Source organism: Candida albicans, chromosome 1 (genome assembly GCF_000182965.3).
Source record: "Candida albicans SC5314 chromosome 1, complete sequence".
NCBI classification, from domain to species: Eukaryota; Fungi; Ascomycota; class Pichiomycetes; order Serinales; family Debaryomycetaceae; genus Candida; species Candida albicans.
The window spans coordinates 2,049,452-2,064,925 of record NC_032089.1 but is presented as its reverse complement, the minus strand read 5'-3'; the positions used below and the strand labels follow the sequence as shown (position 1 = coordinate 2,064,925).

The 15,474-nt window shown below is 32.6% G+C and overlaps 5 protein-coding genes across 5 annotated transcripts; 3 read left to right on the top strand and 2 right to left on the bottom strand. All coding sequences in view use genetic code 12, as the record gives it.

The window, feature by feature from the left end:
- Positions 1-395: 395 nt before the first annotated feature.
- Positions 396-3,272, top strand: CAALFM_C109360CA (uncharacterized protein; the record flags this gene model as incomplete). Its single annotated transcript, XM_718391.2, has 1 exon — positions 396-3,272. One exon carries the CDS (start codon positions 396-398, stop codon positions 3,270-3,272), a length of 2,877 nt encoding a protein of 958 aa, XP_723484.2.
- A 338-nt stretch (positions 3,273-3,610) lies between these two features.
- Positions 3,611-4,141, bottom strand: CAALFM_C109350WA (uncharacterized protein; the record flags this gene model as incomplete). Its single annotated transcript, XM_718389.2, has 1 exon — positions 3,611-4,141. The coding sequence occupies one exon, from the start codon at positions 4,139-4,141 to the stop codon at positions 3,611-3,613; it is 531 nt and encodes a 176-aa protein (XP_723482.1).
- A 1,302-nt stretch (positions 4,142-5,443) lies between these two features.
- On the top strand, positions 5,444-8,944 carry CAALFM_C109340CA (uncharacterized protein; the record flags this gene model as incomplete). Its single annotated transcript, XM_718388.2, has 1 exon — positions 5,444-8,944. The coding sequence occupies one exon, from the start codon at positions 5,444-5,446 to the stop codon at positions 8,942-8,944; it is 3,501 nt and encodes a 1,166-aa protein (XP_723481.2).
- A 470-nt stretch (positions 8,945-9,414) lies between these two features.
- CAALFM_C109330WA (uncharacterized protein) lies at positions 9,415-10,014 on the bottom strand (the record flags this gene model as incomplete). Its single annotated transcript, XM_718386.2, has 1 exon — positions 9,415-10,014. One exon carries the CDS (start codon positions 10,012-10,014, stop codon positions 9,415-9,417), a length of 600 nt encoding a protein of 199 aa, XP_723479.1.
- Positions 10,015-13,247: 3,233 nt separating this feature from the next.
- Positions 13,248-14,921, top strand: CAALFM_C109320CA (uncharacterized protein; the record flags this gene model as incomplete). Its single annotated transcript, XM_718385.2, has 1 exon — positions 13,248-14,921. The coding sequence occupies one exon, from the start codon at positions 13,248-13,250 to the stop codon at positions 14,919-14,921; it is 1,674 nt and encodes a 557-aa protein (XP_723478.2).
- Positions 14,922-15,474: the final 553 nt, after the last annotated feature.

Genomic DNA, 15,474 nt, shown 5'->3' with positions numbered 1-15,474 from the left:
TATTAATTAATCATAGTAAATATTTTCACACTATTACTTTGTCGCAAAGGGGGGAAAAAATAGAAATTCCACTGGAAGCCTTTTTCTTTTTTCCAACTACAAAGACATATAGAGTTAATCAAATGAAAACTATACAATATTAGATTTAACTTCCCCATTATTGTTTGCATTTAGTTTCTCCTTTCAAATTCAAATTCATTTTTACCTACTTTCATTTATTCATTCATTTGATCACTTTTTTCTTGTTTCTTTAATTCATTTTCAGATTCTTCTTTCCCCTTTTTTTTCCTTTTTTTCATCAAGAATATCCTTTTTAACTCAAGAGTTACTTCTTTTCTATTGGTTAATTAAATCCTGTTTTGATTCAATAGTTTCTTCAACTTCCAGATCCAAGAATGAATTTGTTTCAACATAAACATCAAAAATTAATATTACAATGTTATCCTGCTGGGAAAGCAGTGGACAAAAAACCCAACTCGTCCGAGTTAAGTTATTTATTATACTATGCATCCACTCGTAGAGTCAAATTAGAAAAGGTGATTAATTTTTTGAAAGATAAAACTCATCATGATGTTGGTAGAAACCGTACTGGTAATTTACAAGTCACATTAGCCATTATTCAGGAATTAATCAAAAAATGTAGTGAAAACTTGAATGTTTTTGCCTTTCAAGTGTGCTATATCTTGCAACTGATTGCCAACACTAAGGATCTTGCCTTGTGTAAAAATGTTGTCAAAACATTTGGTGTTTTGTGTGAAAACTTGGATGGTGGGTTGTTCACAGGTGATAAGGAGTTTATAAAGATTTTCACTGAAGTTTTCCAAACATTAGTTTCCTTTGGTAAGGACAGATCGGGTGTTACTCAGTATGATTGGCAGATGATTTCTTTAATGGCTATAAATGATATATCCAGTTGTTTGAGTTATAATGCAGCTGTTGGTAAAAAGTTTATTGCTTTGTCGATTCCTGTTTTACTTCAGTTTATTATTGCAAACAACCCACAAAGCAGCATATTGCAAAGATTGAAATCGAATCTCCACGTTGAAGATGATGGGAAGAGGTTGTCACGTGCTCATCTGCAAAAATCCCATAGCAAAATTGCCCAACAAATTGATGATGATTTCACCAATGATTCTTTAACCTTGACAGATATCACTGAAAAGGCATTTTCGTCCATGAAATCTTTTTTCAATACCAATGCTGCTAGTCAAATCTCTGAAGTGACAAGAGCTGTTGTCCAACACAACATTCTCAATGGAACCGATTTGGAGTGGGGAGTCTCATTCTTGGAATTATGTATTACTTGGATTCCAGTTCAATTACGTTTTGTTAGTTTGTCCACCTTGTTGGCCACGTTAGGTAGAATTAATATTGAAGGTAACACCAAATCCAATTACAACATGCAATTCCAGTATGCTCGTTACTTGTTAGGATTACTTTCATCTCGTGTGAACATGATTGGGTTATCAGTTTCAGATATTATTCAACAGTTGTTATCGTTGCAAGCTGATTTGATTTTGAAGGCAAGTGACTTGGACAAAAGTGAAATTTCAATTTTAACAGACATTTATTCTGACTGTATTTGTAGTTTGACTACACATATATATTACTTTGATCAAGTCCCGGACTCGATTCAAGAAATCTTAATCAAGATTGATTACATTTTAGAAAGCAGTTTTGTGGAAGATAATAACATTACGTCCACTGGAGAACAAATTCAAGATTTGATTATCCAATTGTTGGATAACATTTCGAAGATTTTTTTAATTTTGAAGAATAAATCAAGCTCGATTAATCGTAACCATGTGAATTTGGAACATTGGGATATCAGTTTAGGATTATTGGCTCCACAAGGCGACCATGACGATAACAGAAAAATGATTATTTCTACGCCACAACTTATCAATATCCAAGCCAAGTACTTGAAAGTATTTGATGAGTTTTTGAATAATGAATTGGCGGTTGGCAATTCTAAAAAGAGCTATGATCTTCTTAGCAAACAGTCTCGTTTGGATCCTGGAAGTACAGCTGTTGAAGGAGTGAACAAGTCTGACGATCTGGACAATGGTAAGGACTTTAAAAAACCTGATGCCAATCAATACATTACCAATCAACAAAACTTCATATCCCATTTCCTTATGTATATCGACAAATTTTTCGAAAATTACGATTCCCCCAACACACAATCAGTGTTACTTTTGGTTACTGTTTTAAAAGATATGATGAACATTTTAGGATTGAATTTCTTGAGTAATTTTATTCCATTTTTCCACCATTGGGTTATGAAAGTAAACAGAGCCAGTAATTTCACTCAAAGACAGAAATTCAAAGATACTTTTGCTCATATTATTTTATATTACATGTTGAAAGATTTGGATGAGCAATATAGTCATGATTTACAAAATTATTGCAAAAGCTCTAAATTATTCAAACAAATATTGGATGCTGTTGAATATAGAAAAATGCAAAAGTTTTGGGTTTATGGCATTGACCCTTCACCATCTGATTTGGAAAACATTAAAGGCGACCGTACGATACCCACAGATGCCAATGGTAATTATATTGCTATTAGAATCAAACCTGAAAATATTGAGGAATTTGCCTGTGGTAACAACTTTTTGATTGTATGGTTACATCCCCAAAAACAATTACTCACTGAAATTGAAAAATCACAAGTCAGTACTCATATGAGCACATTCAATAATGATTCTAGAAACACAAATATGACAGTGATAATGGATCAAGGATCACTGGCACTAAGTGGAGGTGCAGACCATGGAGGTCACTTTGTTCCGCCACCTGAATTTGTTAACCACACCGGTTTGTCTTCTGAATCTGCGTCATCAAACTCAGAGAAAGGTTTGTATACTGGTTTAGGATTGGGTACTGCTGGTGATATTACTATGATTCATTCTGAAATATTACAATACAGTCAACATTTCCAAGAAAGAGGTTTACCTCATGGTAATGGGTTTGCTACTATTTTACGAACTGTCGATAGTGTTAACAGTACTAATGATGGGTTAATTTATACTTATGATAGTAAATATTTGCAGTCACCAAGAGTAAGTGATTTGAAAGATGCCATGTCAACACATAGGGGTATAAGGTTATCTAAACCAAATTTTGGTGGTGCCAATGGAACTGCTAATATGACGGATTCTGCTTCTACATCCAATGGATCTGTGTTGAATAAAAATATGCAAACTACAGATGTTGATTCAATTTTAAGTGGTCTTGAAAGTGAAGACGAAGCTGCGTTTGTTGTTTAAGCTAAAGCGAGAGAGAGACAGTTGCAAAGATACCCAAGTCAAAATACCTTTCTAGGTAAAAGGAACATTTACTGCATTTTTTTTATCCTTTTGTTATTTAGTTCGTTTGGTATAGTCCAACTAATAGTCTGGTGAATTATGTTTATGTATTTATTATCCAAAAAAAAAAGAGAATATATGATTGATCTTTATTATTGATAGTTCATGATAATCAAGTTTGGAAGAGTGTGTAAGTTTGAGGATTACCTCTGGTTTCTTTCATATTAACTAATATTAAAATAATACAACCTTATCATTTTATAAATGTTAAGAGTCCCCTATTTGCAGAAATTATTTATTTATTCATCATCTTCGTCATCATCATCTTCATCTCCTAAAGCAGCAAAGGCATTAAAGGCTTTGGTTTGTTTATCAGAAGCAATTTCTCTAGGATCCACAGCTTTTGAACTACCCAAATTCTTATTATTAGGTCTGGCCTTAATGCCAGCACCACTATTGTTGGTTTCTCTAAATTTAATTCTTTCTTCTATGGCATCACCTTCAGCAAAAGAACCCTTTTTAGGTTTAGATAAAGTAGCCCAACCATCTTCATCAACAACTGGTTCTGATTTCTTTCTTAAATTTGGTCGTGGTACACCAGAAGCACCTTTAGATTGTCTTCTTCTATTAATGTGATGATATGATCTTTCATGACCATGTTCGTCAATATAAGTATCGCCATTGTGCCATTTTCTTTGATGCTGTTGGTGTTGTTCAATGGATTCTTTAACTTCTTCAATTAACTTGTTGAATGCATCCAAAATTTCAGGCTTTGGAGTGTGTGCTTCAGATTTTAATTCAAGTAATTGTTCTTCAGTGTATTTGGCCATATCGTAGAGTAAGAATTAATCAATAGTAATAATAATACAAGTTTAGGGTGTTGGTGTTTTCCAGAAAAGTATATACGTTTACGTATATATTTACCAAAAAAAAAATTTTTTTTCTCCAAACACTATGTAAAGCTTTCTGGTATAGACACGCAGAAAATTGGTATTGAATCACATAGGGGATTCAAATAGATGATTATAGCTACAGTTATTTAATTAAGGTGTAGATACATGCAAAATGTATGATGCTTAAATAACTATCTAATACTGTACCATCTAGTCTATATTGGTTTTGATGTAGTTTTGTTGCTCCATCGTTAGAAAAGGGAGTATAACTAGCGAGAAGCTTCATCTTGATCTAAATGGCCATCCAATTCCACGTATATCTTGCTTTAAAGATTATCAAGATCAGTTCAAAGTCATTACAGGCGATGTCATTCATCGATATGGTTGTCTTAATATCATTTTTGTCCATGCTGTAACCATTTTATAGCTGTTAGAATTTGTATTGAAAATTAATATTTTGCTTTATTTTGGCAAAACTTTTTGTTGCAAAAATCTTTACAACCCCAAATGTATACTAGAACACCAAACCAATACAAACATTATACTTTGAACTAATTATAACAAAAGTAACTATGTCTCCATGAGTAGTCAGCTGTCTTTTTTTTTGGCTAAGTACTGATGCACAAGATGCATTTGGTTAGGTATAATAACAGACACTATATTCTGCTTAAAAATCTACGCAAATTCAATAACGAAGCTAATCTTGATATCATCTCAATTTGGTTGAGTGGTTAAGTCTGAATTTTCTAAAATTGATGTCGAATCCTATTCGGTAATATGCCACTTATTCTTTCAAGATAATGCAGATGCATTACCAGCTCCGTGAACGGAATAGCTTTATAATCAATATATTCGTTAGCTCTTTTGATCCAGAGGTTTCAATAACCACTCATTAAACATAGACAATTGAAAGATGGTCCATACAACTAATTGCAGCTTAAAAATGATAAATAGTACACTCAAAACCACATTGTTTGTATATGTCACAGTTTATTCAATAGTACTTGCAATTAACCGAGTACTGCATATTGAGCATGACCCCCCTTTTTTATCTTATCTGCTACATAAAAATACCTTATTCAATTTATTACTTGATCCATTCTTCCAACCTTTTGTTTTATTTATAATCTATCAGCTTTTCATTATTTTTTTTCATTTTTCATTGTATTCAACTTTATCCAATCATAACTATCTATTCAAACAAAGTTAAAGCTTACTAAGGAAACTCAGGAAATTGCAATGTTAGTCAGACGCGTGATTGTAAAACACACAATTAAACCCAAATGCCACAATTTGGTCCCTGCTTTTCATGTTGCTTCTGGTGTAATCTCTTATGGTAATTGCCATGGTCCTCCCAAACTATTTCAAAGATTGGATTCCCAATTATACATTAGAACCTTGTCTACATCAAGTAATGACAATTTTGAAATTGATTTTGTAACAATGAAGAAGAAGCCTAAAAAACTTTCTGAGTCTGATAAGCAACAATATGTGTCAATTCATAAACTGGAACTACCAAAAGTTGATTTCGATAACATACATTTCAAACATCGTGCTCTTGATGAGTGGTTATTTCAATTGTTTAAAGAGAATCAATTTTCTGCTTCCGAAGACAGGTTATCCAATAATAGATTGAAAGAAAATCTTGGTATCATTCACGAAATCTATTCCGAGTTAAGAGAATTTGAGATATTTGTTCAATTTAAATGTAACAAGAAGCATTTCAAGTTTTCTGAATTGAGTACCTCCGATATTTTAAAGTATTTGGAGGAGTTTAAAGAAGTTCACAATGGCAGTTCCCAATCTTACCACAAAATGTATGATGAATTATCTAGATTATTGAAATCTGACTCAGAATTCTCTCAAACTTTATCCTATGAGTTGATTCCTGCTATTCAATTATTTGAAAAACTATTCACTTATTATTACAGTGGATTATTTGTGTTTGAACAGGAGTTACGGACCTTGGACAAACAATATGATTTCAAAAAATTTAGATCCACCAAGGATTTAACTCATCAAATTGAGAAAACATTGACTAACTTTGATTATTCCTTGTTGCACGATGTTGATGCCAATCATACTTTTTTTAAAATGTTTATCCAATGCAGTCGTTATTCAGAATTGAACAAGATTTTGAAAACTATTTCCAATATCAATTTGAGAGATATCAAAAACATACTTAAGGATCCTCAATACAATGATTATTTTGAAGCAGCCGTTCAAAACTGCATTAAAATGGAAGATAAAGACTTTGAAATGGTAGATCAATGGAATGAAGGCGGCGGATTGTATTATTTTTTGACACTGATGAAAATGATCCCTGCTACTCATGACTACTATAAGTTAGCACCTTTATTGTTTGCATTAAGTAAAGATAAAGGGATCTTTGCTAGTGCTGCTGGTGAGCTTTTGCGAATTCTCACAAACGAAGAAGTCAGGGGTCCTATCAATGTGGCATCCATGGTGGACGACAAACAAAAGTTTCCTATCTACGCAATAACTAAGAATAATTTTACAAATTATGTTTTTAGTTTCTTGAAGCTGATTGATTTTCCCTGGGAATCAGCAAGAGACACCGAAAACTGGGATACTGAAAACTTGGGAATTGAAAATAACGTGTTTGGCAAAGGGACTATGTACGATTACTTGACAACAAACCAATACTTTATCCGGAGAATATTTTCAGATCCTAACATTACCATAAAATACATGGAGTTGAGAGCAAAACCTTCATTCTTTTGTTTACCTAAGGATCACGAAATTTTGAAAGATGTTGCCGAGTTGAAGAAATTAAGAGAGTCGTTGCAAACTTCATTTGCATCATTCAAAACTATCGACAGATTACTTGAAAGTATTAGTAAATTAGGAACTCTGGGAACTGATAAGAATCTCATTTTGTCTCATTTATTAGATGCATCTCGTTATTTTGGTAACAATACGTTCGTTTTAGATGATGTTATTGATGAAGAAGTTAAAAATGGCCAACCTGTTGCAAAACACGATAGTTATTCTCAAATGCCCGATTGGCTTCATCTTGAAAGTCATGTCCCAGAAATCAACTTTTTAAAACTGAAAGTTGGCAATTTTAGCGACAAGAATGCAGTAATGACTGTGATTGAAAACTTAACAAATGAAATCATTGCTGAAGAAAATGCTCATCCAGAAATCAATGCCAACAGTTTTTTGAAGTTAAGATCTAAGCTAATTGAGTTTAGTATAAATAATGTTAATGATTGTTTGGAGGTGTTGGACACAGTTGTTGTTAATCAAGATGCCTTTGAGAAATTTGAACAAAAATTAGGTGATAAAAAGATACCCGCTGTTTATATTCAGATTCCTGATGATTTTCCTTTACACGAATTTGTCGAAGAATTATCTGAGCTAAGAGAAGTTTTGGGTAAACCTTTTAGTGAAACTAATGTTGACGAAATATTGAATCAAGTACAGAAGTTTTTAGAAAAACAAGATTTGATTGCAATAGATAAGACTGTAATTTGGAGAAAATTGTACCGGAATTTGGCAATGTTATTCAAACATAACAACAATAACACTTTTGTTTTGGATAATGTCATATCTAGTGCACAAGAGTTTAAAAAGTTTGAAACTAATCACGTGAAAAATGATCAAAACCAAACTGCTATTGGAAGTCAAGGACAGTTGTTGGTTGGAACTGCTTATGAAGTATTAGGTGAGTTTTTAAGAGATAGTGGGATATTGTATAAACCAGATGTTCACAACATTAGTGCCAGTGAATTTGATAAATTAATTGACCAATATGCCGATAAATTGGATAAATCGAGTTCTACATATCTATTCCGCAAGAATATATTGGACCAGTTGAAGCAATGGAACTCACAAATTGAATTTTACCCACCCTTTTTGGTTTGTATTTATGGTACAAACTATACTGATGAATTACCATTTGCATCAACTCAATTGGAAATGTTTTATGATGATTTAGTGAAAAGCTTAAAAGATGTTGCTGAGGAGCAAAAGGCTGCAGAGGCTGAAAATATAGTAGCTCCAGTCGATACAAAACTTGCCATTGATCAATTCAAAAAAGATGTGAAAGACAAAGTTAAATATAATGATTCTGGGAAACTTTTTGCTGATTTAGATAAAAAGAACAGTGCAGCAGATTTTGAAGCTATCAAATTGGCAGTACATTCTGCATTTGAAGAACCTCATGAACATGTTGTTATAACAACCAATGAAGAAGTTGCCAAACACAAAAAAGAACTTAATCGTGTAAGTGGAGAACTGCCTTTGAAAACTGAACCACATACTGTTGATACGTCTAAATTGGAGAAATATTTACAAGAAGCTAAAAAATTAGAAGAAAGCAAAAAGAGAGAAAAAGAAGCTTTTGAATGGAGTAAACAAACTAAAGCACCTTCGAGAGCCTACAGTTTTGTGAGATCAATATTGGCCACATCAGGATTAGTGTTGTTGAGTTTAATTGGAATTGATTTTTACATGAAAGAAACAGATAAGTCTAGTAGTAAAACTATTACTGATTATCAAAATGAGGAGAACAACAAATTGTCGAGAACTTCAACAACAACTGGTCCATTTACTGTGAGTACAATATCAGGTGGTACACCTGATGTACCTGTGATTTTTGGTAAAGAAAAGATTAAACTGGTTTTTAATTGGGATTCCACTGAAAACGTATCAGTCAATGATGATGATAATAAACAAATGTCCTGGTGGCAAAAATTATTCTGGAAGAAGTAACCTTTTGAAGGGTTGGATATGGAGATATTTAGTAGTAAATGTGTATTAGTTTGTTTATTTTATATAGTAGTGATTTTGTTATAACAACACGCAAAAGAATATTCAAAGTTATGAAGACCATACAACTATTTAGTGTAGCTTGATTTTTTAGGATGATTGCTATCTTGAAAAACGTTACAGAAGCAGTTTGAAATGATGTGTATTAAGATGGAATAATTCATTGTATAATCAATGCAAATGTTGCAACAAATAAAAAATATACTAGTTTATACTAGTTTATTTAACAAAACAAATCTTGCAACTTCAAACAGTATATTAAATGGGGTCTTTTATATGTTCTATAAACTGACTATCTCAGTGAAAATATACTTCAGAAACACCTCAGAAACAGCTATCATTGATAATAATAATACACATTCAACTTCTACCAAAATTGCGTACAATCATCACATCGACTGGCCCAAAAATAATTATTTCATTTCGATTTCATTAGTAGTGGTGGGTAATTCAGTCATATCTTTAGAGACCCGTATAAATTTCATAGTAGTAGTGGCACCAGTAGTTCCATTCCATTCTTTAATTCTTTCCACTGTCAATTGATCAGTTAAATCAGGAATCTTGAACCCAGTTCTATATATTTCTAAATCATATTTCAATTTTTCTTCTAATATGGTTTGTCTATTAGTTGGTGGTCGGCCTTTTCTTCTTTCTGATTGTAATCTTTGTAATTCATCATCATTTTGATGAATAAACTTTTCAATGATTTGTTTCATTTCATCTAATGTAAATTGTTTCTTATTCGAGAATTCCTTAAAGTTTTCTCCTTCTTCTTCATCTTCATCACCGCCATCATTAGCGGTATTTTTTTCTTGTAGTAAACTCTGAATGAAAAATACAATACTTAATTCATTTGATTTACGTTCTAAACTTTGGGATTTTCTTTGTTGAAGCTTTTTATCTCTTAATGTGGCACGATTTAATTGTTTGAATTTACGACCTTTGATATGAAGGGATCCAGTTGATTTGGATATATTTTTCGTTACTTTATTTAAATTATGAGCTAACGGCATGGTGAATTAAAGCTTTGCAATGATACTAATACAATGGTTGGTGTTTGTTTTTCAGGATTCTTTGCAAAAGAAAAAAAATATGTTTGTGTGTCGATGAGGTTCTGTATACAAGGAAATTTTTTTTTCCTATCCTGCCCTCTCCACTAACTATATTTCACGACATACTGGCAATAGAAATTGTCATAATTAGTGAACATTCCAATAGATCGTTTAATCAAGTTGTTTTGAGGGTAGTCTGAACTTCTAAAGTTTTAATATCGTGCGATAATCTTGTATAAATTAAAAAAATACAGATATTGGCAATACAAAAGCAATTATCAAATTTTGCAACTTCAAGCAGTGCATAAAAGCGTTATGCCTACCTTTACAAGATAGTTTTCTTGTTAATTTAACCCTTCTTCTCCTATCTTCTCTGGAGTAAACGATCATTTTTTAATCATCATTTTTGGTTATGAAACCAGGTCAAGTATGATCTAAACTAGTTTAAACTAATTGTTTGTTTATTGATTGCATGGTAATTTGAAGGCATGGTTGTGCGCAAGTACACAAAGGTACAGCTTAATTTACATGAAATTTATTATTCTGAGTTAACAATCAGTATGAAAATAATAAAGACACCAGTGATATAATAATCCAACTGCAATTATAATCATGATTGAATTAGTTTCTGGGATTTTCAAAGCCGTTTATGTGTATATGTGTGTATTCGTGAGTCGAGAACCGGTTTTATCCTTTTAAACATACTGGTAAGGAAATGTAGTACTAAACAACTATTGAAAATAATCTAATATAGGATTTGGGATTTAATGAGTATTTTTTATTTGTTACGTTTTGCTTTTGCTGTTGCGGAGACAAAAATTGGTCTAAGCATAGATTTCAGCCTTTCGAAAGTAAAAATAGTTTAAATAATTTCTTTTAGCTCCATCGGTCGAAAATTAGGATTTAAACCTATTTTTTTGATCCTTGTAAATCCGTTATTACTTTTGTCCCACCGAGTAATATATATTCGGTATTAATTTTAACCTGCTAATCACCCTCAGAGAATTTTTAGTAAGTGTATTCTAATGTCTATATGACTTATATTAGAGATTCTGCAGATTGGTATCAACTTCGACATTCTGAAATTGAGCAAACATAGTTAGAAAGAAAACCGAAAATCACTCCCAAATAATAGAAACAATCGAGTGGAGAATAATCGAATAAAAACAATATGAAAACGTTTGACCAAGGCGGATGTTTTTAAAATAATCTTTCTGTTAATTTCTTTTTTATATTGATTTGGGAACTCTTAATTATAATTTCATTGTTTGTTTAATAACGATATATTTTCTTTTGATCTATTTTTATTTGTTCCAACACAGAGCCCAGTATTTGATAGAAATAGACCTTTCCCGACTTATAAGATTTTAAATTCAGAAGCAATTCCTTAATAAATTAGCCAATAGATAGCAATCCAAAAACCCGAAACAAAACCAATTTGATCTAGATAATCAAAATTTGTTTTTAAATTAGATAAATAGACCACACCATTATATGCACAATTTATTACGTAGTAACACACTAACATTTAAAATTTTGAAGACCGATGCAGGCATTCTTTTTTTGTGGAAATCCGGTAAGGCCAATAGGAAACGTATAACGTACGGCTGTACGTCCTAATGAACAGATAGAAAACTTGATTGTTTGAAATGCTCTTCTATCTCAGCAGGAAGAAAAACTAGAATAAGAAGAGCGAAAGTGAAAATATAATTTGCGTGAAAAAGTTCGTTAGATACGGAATAATGGTTAGAATGAGCGCAATATCTAGTCTCCTAGACGATGACCATGCCATATAACCGGTTCTCACTCGTACTACGTGAAAACCGATTGATCGTTGGCATGTCTACACAGACGACAATAGCAAAGTAATACAATAGAATTTACACACATAAAATGCCACTCGAGCTGTTTTGTGCTTTTTTTTCAGTTATGCTTTAGATTTTTGAATCAAAAACAAAACTTTTTATAGAACAGTTAAACCTTTGAACTTAGATGGTATAGCTGTGGTTGGAAAACAAAAACAGAGCGATATTTTTCAAGGGTTGTACTAGACATAAGAAACCCTAGCACTACTCATTCAAAAGAACAATTGGATTATTGTGTGGAAGTTATTCTCCGAGAAGCTTATTGTTCTTTGTTCGAATTGACAATAATGGAGTGATTTTTTTTTTTGATAGTTGTTATTATCTAAGGGTCACTCAACGTCACCAAATTTAAAAAAAAAAAACACGGACTTCAGTAGAAAAAAAAAAAGGAAAGAAAAATTCTTTTACAGTTCGCATAGACGATGAGGTTACGCCTTATAAAAACGCCAAATTAACTGACAAAGAGAGGGACAATTGTGTAAAGTTTGTGTATCTTAATGTGTGGTCTAGAAAGGCTACTTTTCATGATCATGTAGATAAGAATAAGAGTAATCTCATACAAAGCATAAGGTAATCCTTTAATCTGTCTGCAATAGAAAAAGGAGACACGGACTAAACGAAAGATCCTACGAGTTAACTCAGAAATTCTAGAAACTGAAGTACATGCACCAATATTTTGAAACATTCTACCAACCTAATAACAATTGAAATTGGGCTCAACCGCACTTACCTTGAAACTAACTTATATACAGGTGGTCATACAATTTTTTTCACAGTAGACCCACAACTCCAAAAATCAGGTACACAAAAGCAGAAAAACACGCACAAAAGTATATTACTCGGTGTGTGTTCAATGAAAAGTGTGCTGGTAAACAAACGTACAAAACTTACAGTCGTGTATATAACATCAAAAAAACCGTTGAAAAGAAGTGTAAAGTCTAAATAAACTGAACAATAAAGAAATTAAAATAATATTTCACCAGATTACACAGAATGGGAAACTAGGGCAAAAAAAAAAAGAAAGCTCAACTACTCACCACATACAAAAAAATTTAGACCGAAATTTACTTTAACTTACAGGAAGTCAAAAATCCAAAAAAAGAAAGAAAAAAAAACTACAAATTAATTTTTCTTTCTTTTTTTTTATAGCATTTTACATTTAATATTTCTCACTATACTTTCCTGTTTTTTTTAAGAAAACAAAATCTTTTTCCCTTTTTTTTTTCATTAATTCATACTTGGATTTCGTTTTGTTAAAAGGAATAGAGAACCCTGTCTTGATAATTGATACTAAACAAACAAATTGGAGGGCAAGAGTTGTATATAACGATGACTCTAGCTTCTTCACCTGATGAATCTGTTAATGCATTATCATCAACATCACCTCCAACAATAACAACCAGTACAAGCACTGCATCCACTCTAACGAATAGTTCACCGTATCCAGTTTCACCAAGAACCAAAAACGCCATGCCTTCATCGATTTTCACATCTTTAGATCAAACTATAGGAAGCTCAACTGCTACCAATAGTACTTGTTCACCAATCACAAGACCATCAACACCATTATTGCCCCCGTTAGAAGATTTAGTGAATGATTGTTTCTTACATTCCATGGGTCAATTAGAAGATGAAGGCAAAATTAAAGTAGTCCAAGACTTTACAGACTATTTAACAAAGCAACATACCCAAGAAAACTTGAATTTCCTAGTTGATATTTATCGTTACGAATATTATTATAAATTGAAATTCGATCAGAATAATAACGAACAAGAAGCTTCAACAAACAACTACGTTTCAAATGGAACCCTGAATTGTAATAATAATGAATCAGAACTAAATCTGCGATATCATTCGTGTTGCTCGCTCGAATCATTGTCCAATATGCGTAAAACGCGGCTGATACAGTCGGTTGATTTAGATCCTCAAAACGCTTTTGTTTCTACGATTGATGATTTAGATGATTTTGGAAATGCAAACGAGAATATATGGGACAATTTGAAGGACAAGTACACTTGTAGTGACGACGAAAATGACAACAAAAGTCAAGATCAATCTGTCAATAATCCAAATGATGAACAAGATCCTGATATTATTTTATTAAATGACGAATGGAAATATATTATGAACACTTATATCAAATGTGATTCGCCCATGGAGATCAATATATCACAAACTTTGTTCAAGCAAATTGTCCAAGAGTCAGCATTCTCAAGATTACACCACCCACAGACGTTAACTAAAGCTAGCAAGGAAGTATTGCGAATGTTAAATGAAAATGGCTACGTTAATTTCAACAGCCATATGAAGAAATTACTCCGAAAACAGCTGAAAAGTCCTACCAGTAGTACACCAATATTATCACCAAGTACATCACCATTACCCTACATTGGTGACAGCATGAGTCCATCGTCACTTACAAGTAAGACTAAACCCTACAACATTCCAAACAATATTCAGACACATCGAGCAAGCAAAAGTATAGTTAGCTCTCCGGGGAGGTCATCTACGATTAATCACAGCAATACGGAGAGTGGTTCGTTTTTCAGTAAATTTTCCAGCTTGCCGAAAAAGACAAACAAAATTTTGAATTCTGCCAACGGTAACAATTCCAGTGGTACCGATAATTCGTCAACTACATCGTCGTCTTCATCTACAGCGTCAATATCTGTATTATTGGGTCATTTGAAACTTGGCAAAGATAACAATGGTAATCCCACTGCCGCCTCCACTTCCAATTTGAATGGTAATCATGACAAACATGTAAGCTCCCGTTCTCATAAAATTTCACATCAGCATCTGGTTCATCGTAGCCACCACCATCATACAAATCATCACATTAAAAGAACAGGCACTTTCCATGGCGTAAGTGTGAATGACCCCGAATCTAGTAATAGTAGTGACGTTGGAAGTGATTATCGTTCATTAAATGCAAGTCCAGTTTCAATCAATAATGAATCAGGTGGTACTTCGTCTTTAAAATTTTGGTCAAGAAAGAAGTAAAGCATAGTTGAGTTCCAATTGGTTTTTGGGTTTGCTTCTGTTTTTGTTTTTGTTTTGTAGGATTAAGGGATTAAAAACAAATTATTTACGTGCATTTTATAGATTTTTTTTTATTTACATTTGAGATTAACATAATATATACATATATACATGTATTACGTGTATAAAATTTATCAATTTAGTGACGTTGTAAAGTTGTTGTCTGGATTGGCCTAATAATAGCTGTTGCAAAAGTTATAGGTCGAACAAACAAAAACTCAAGCATTGAATAAGAAATAGTTTTGAGAAACGATAGCTGTTGCCGTGAATCTCGCCCAATGGCCCCGCTTTTCGAAACTAATTCTTATTCAAATGTTAACGTGAAATGAAGGTTATGAAGTTGCTATTTAACAACAACTACTGAAACTTGCTTGCGTTTGAGTACACAGTTGGGGAAACTATAAAGAGAAGTAACAGCATATCTAAGAACAAGAATTAAACCGGTACCCATTAAAACTTACCTTCAAGAGAAACCAGCGCATAGATCTGCAAACCGCAGTAATAGTACTAGCTT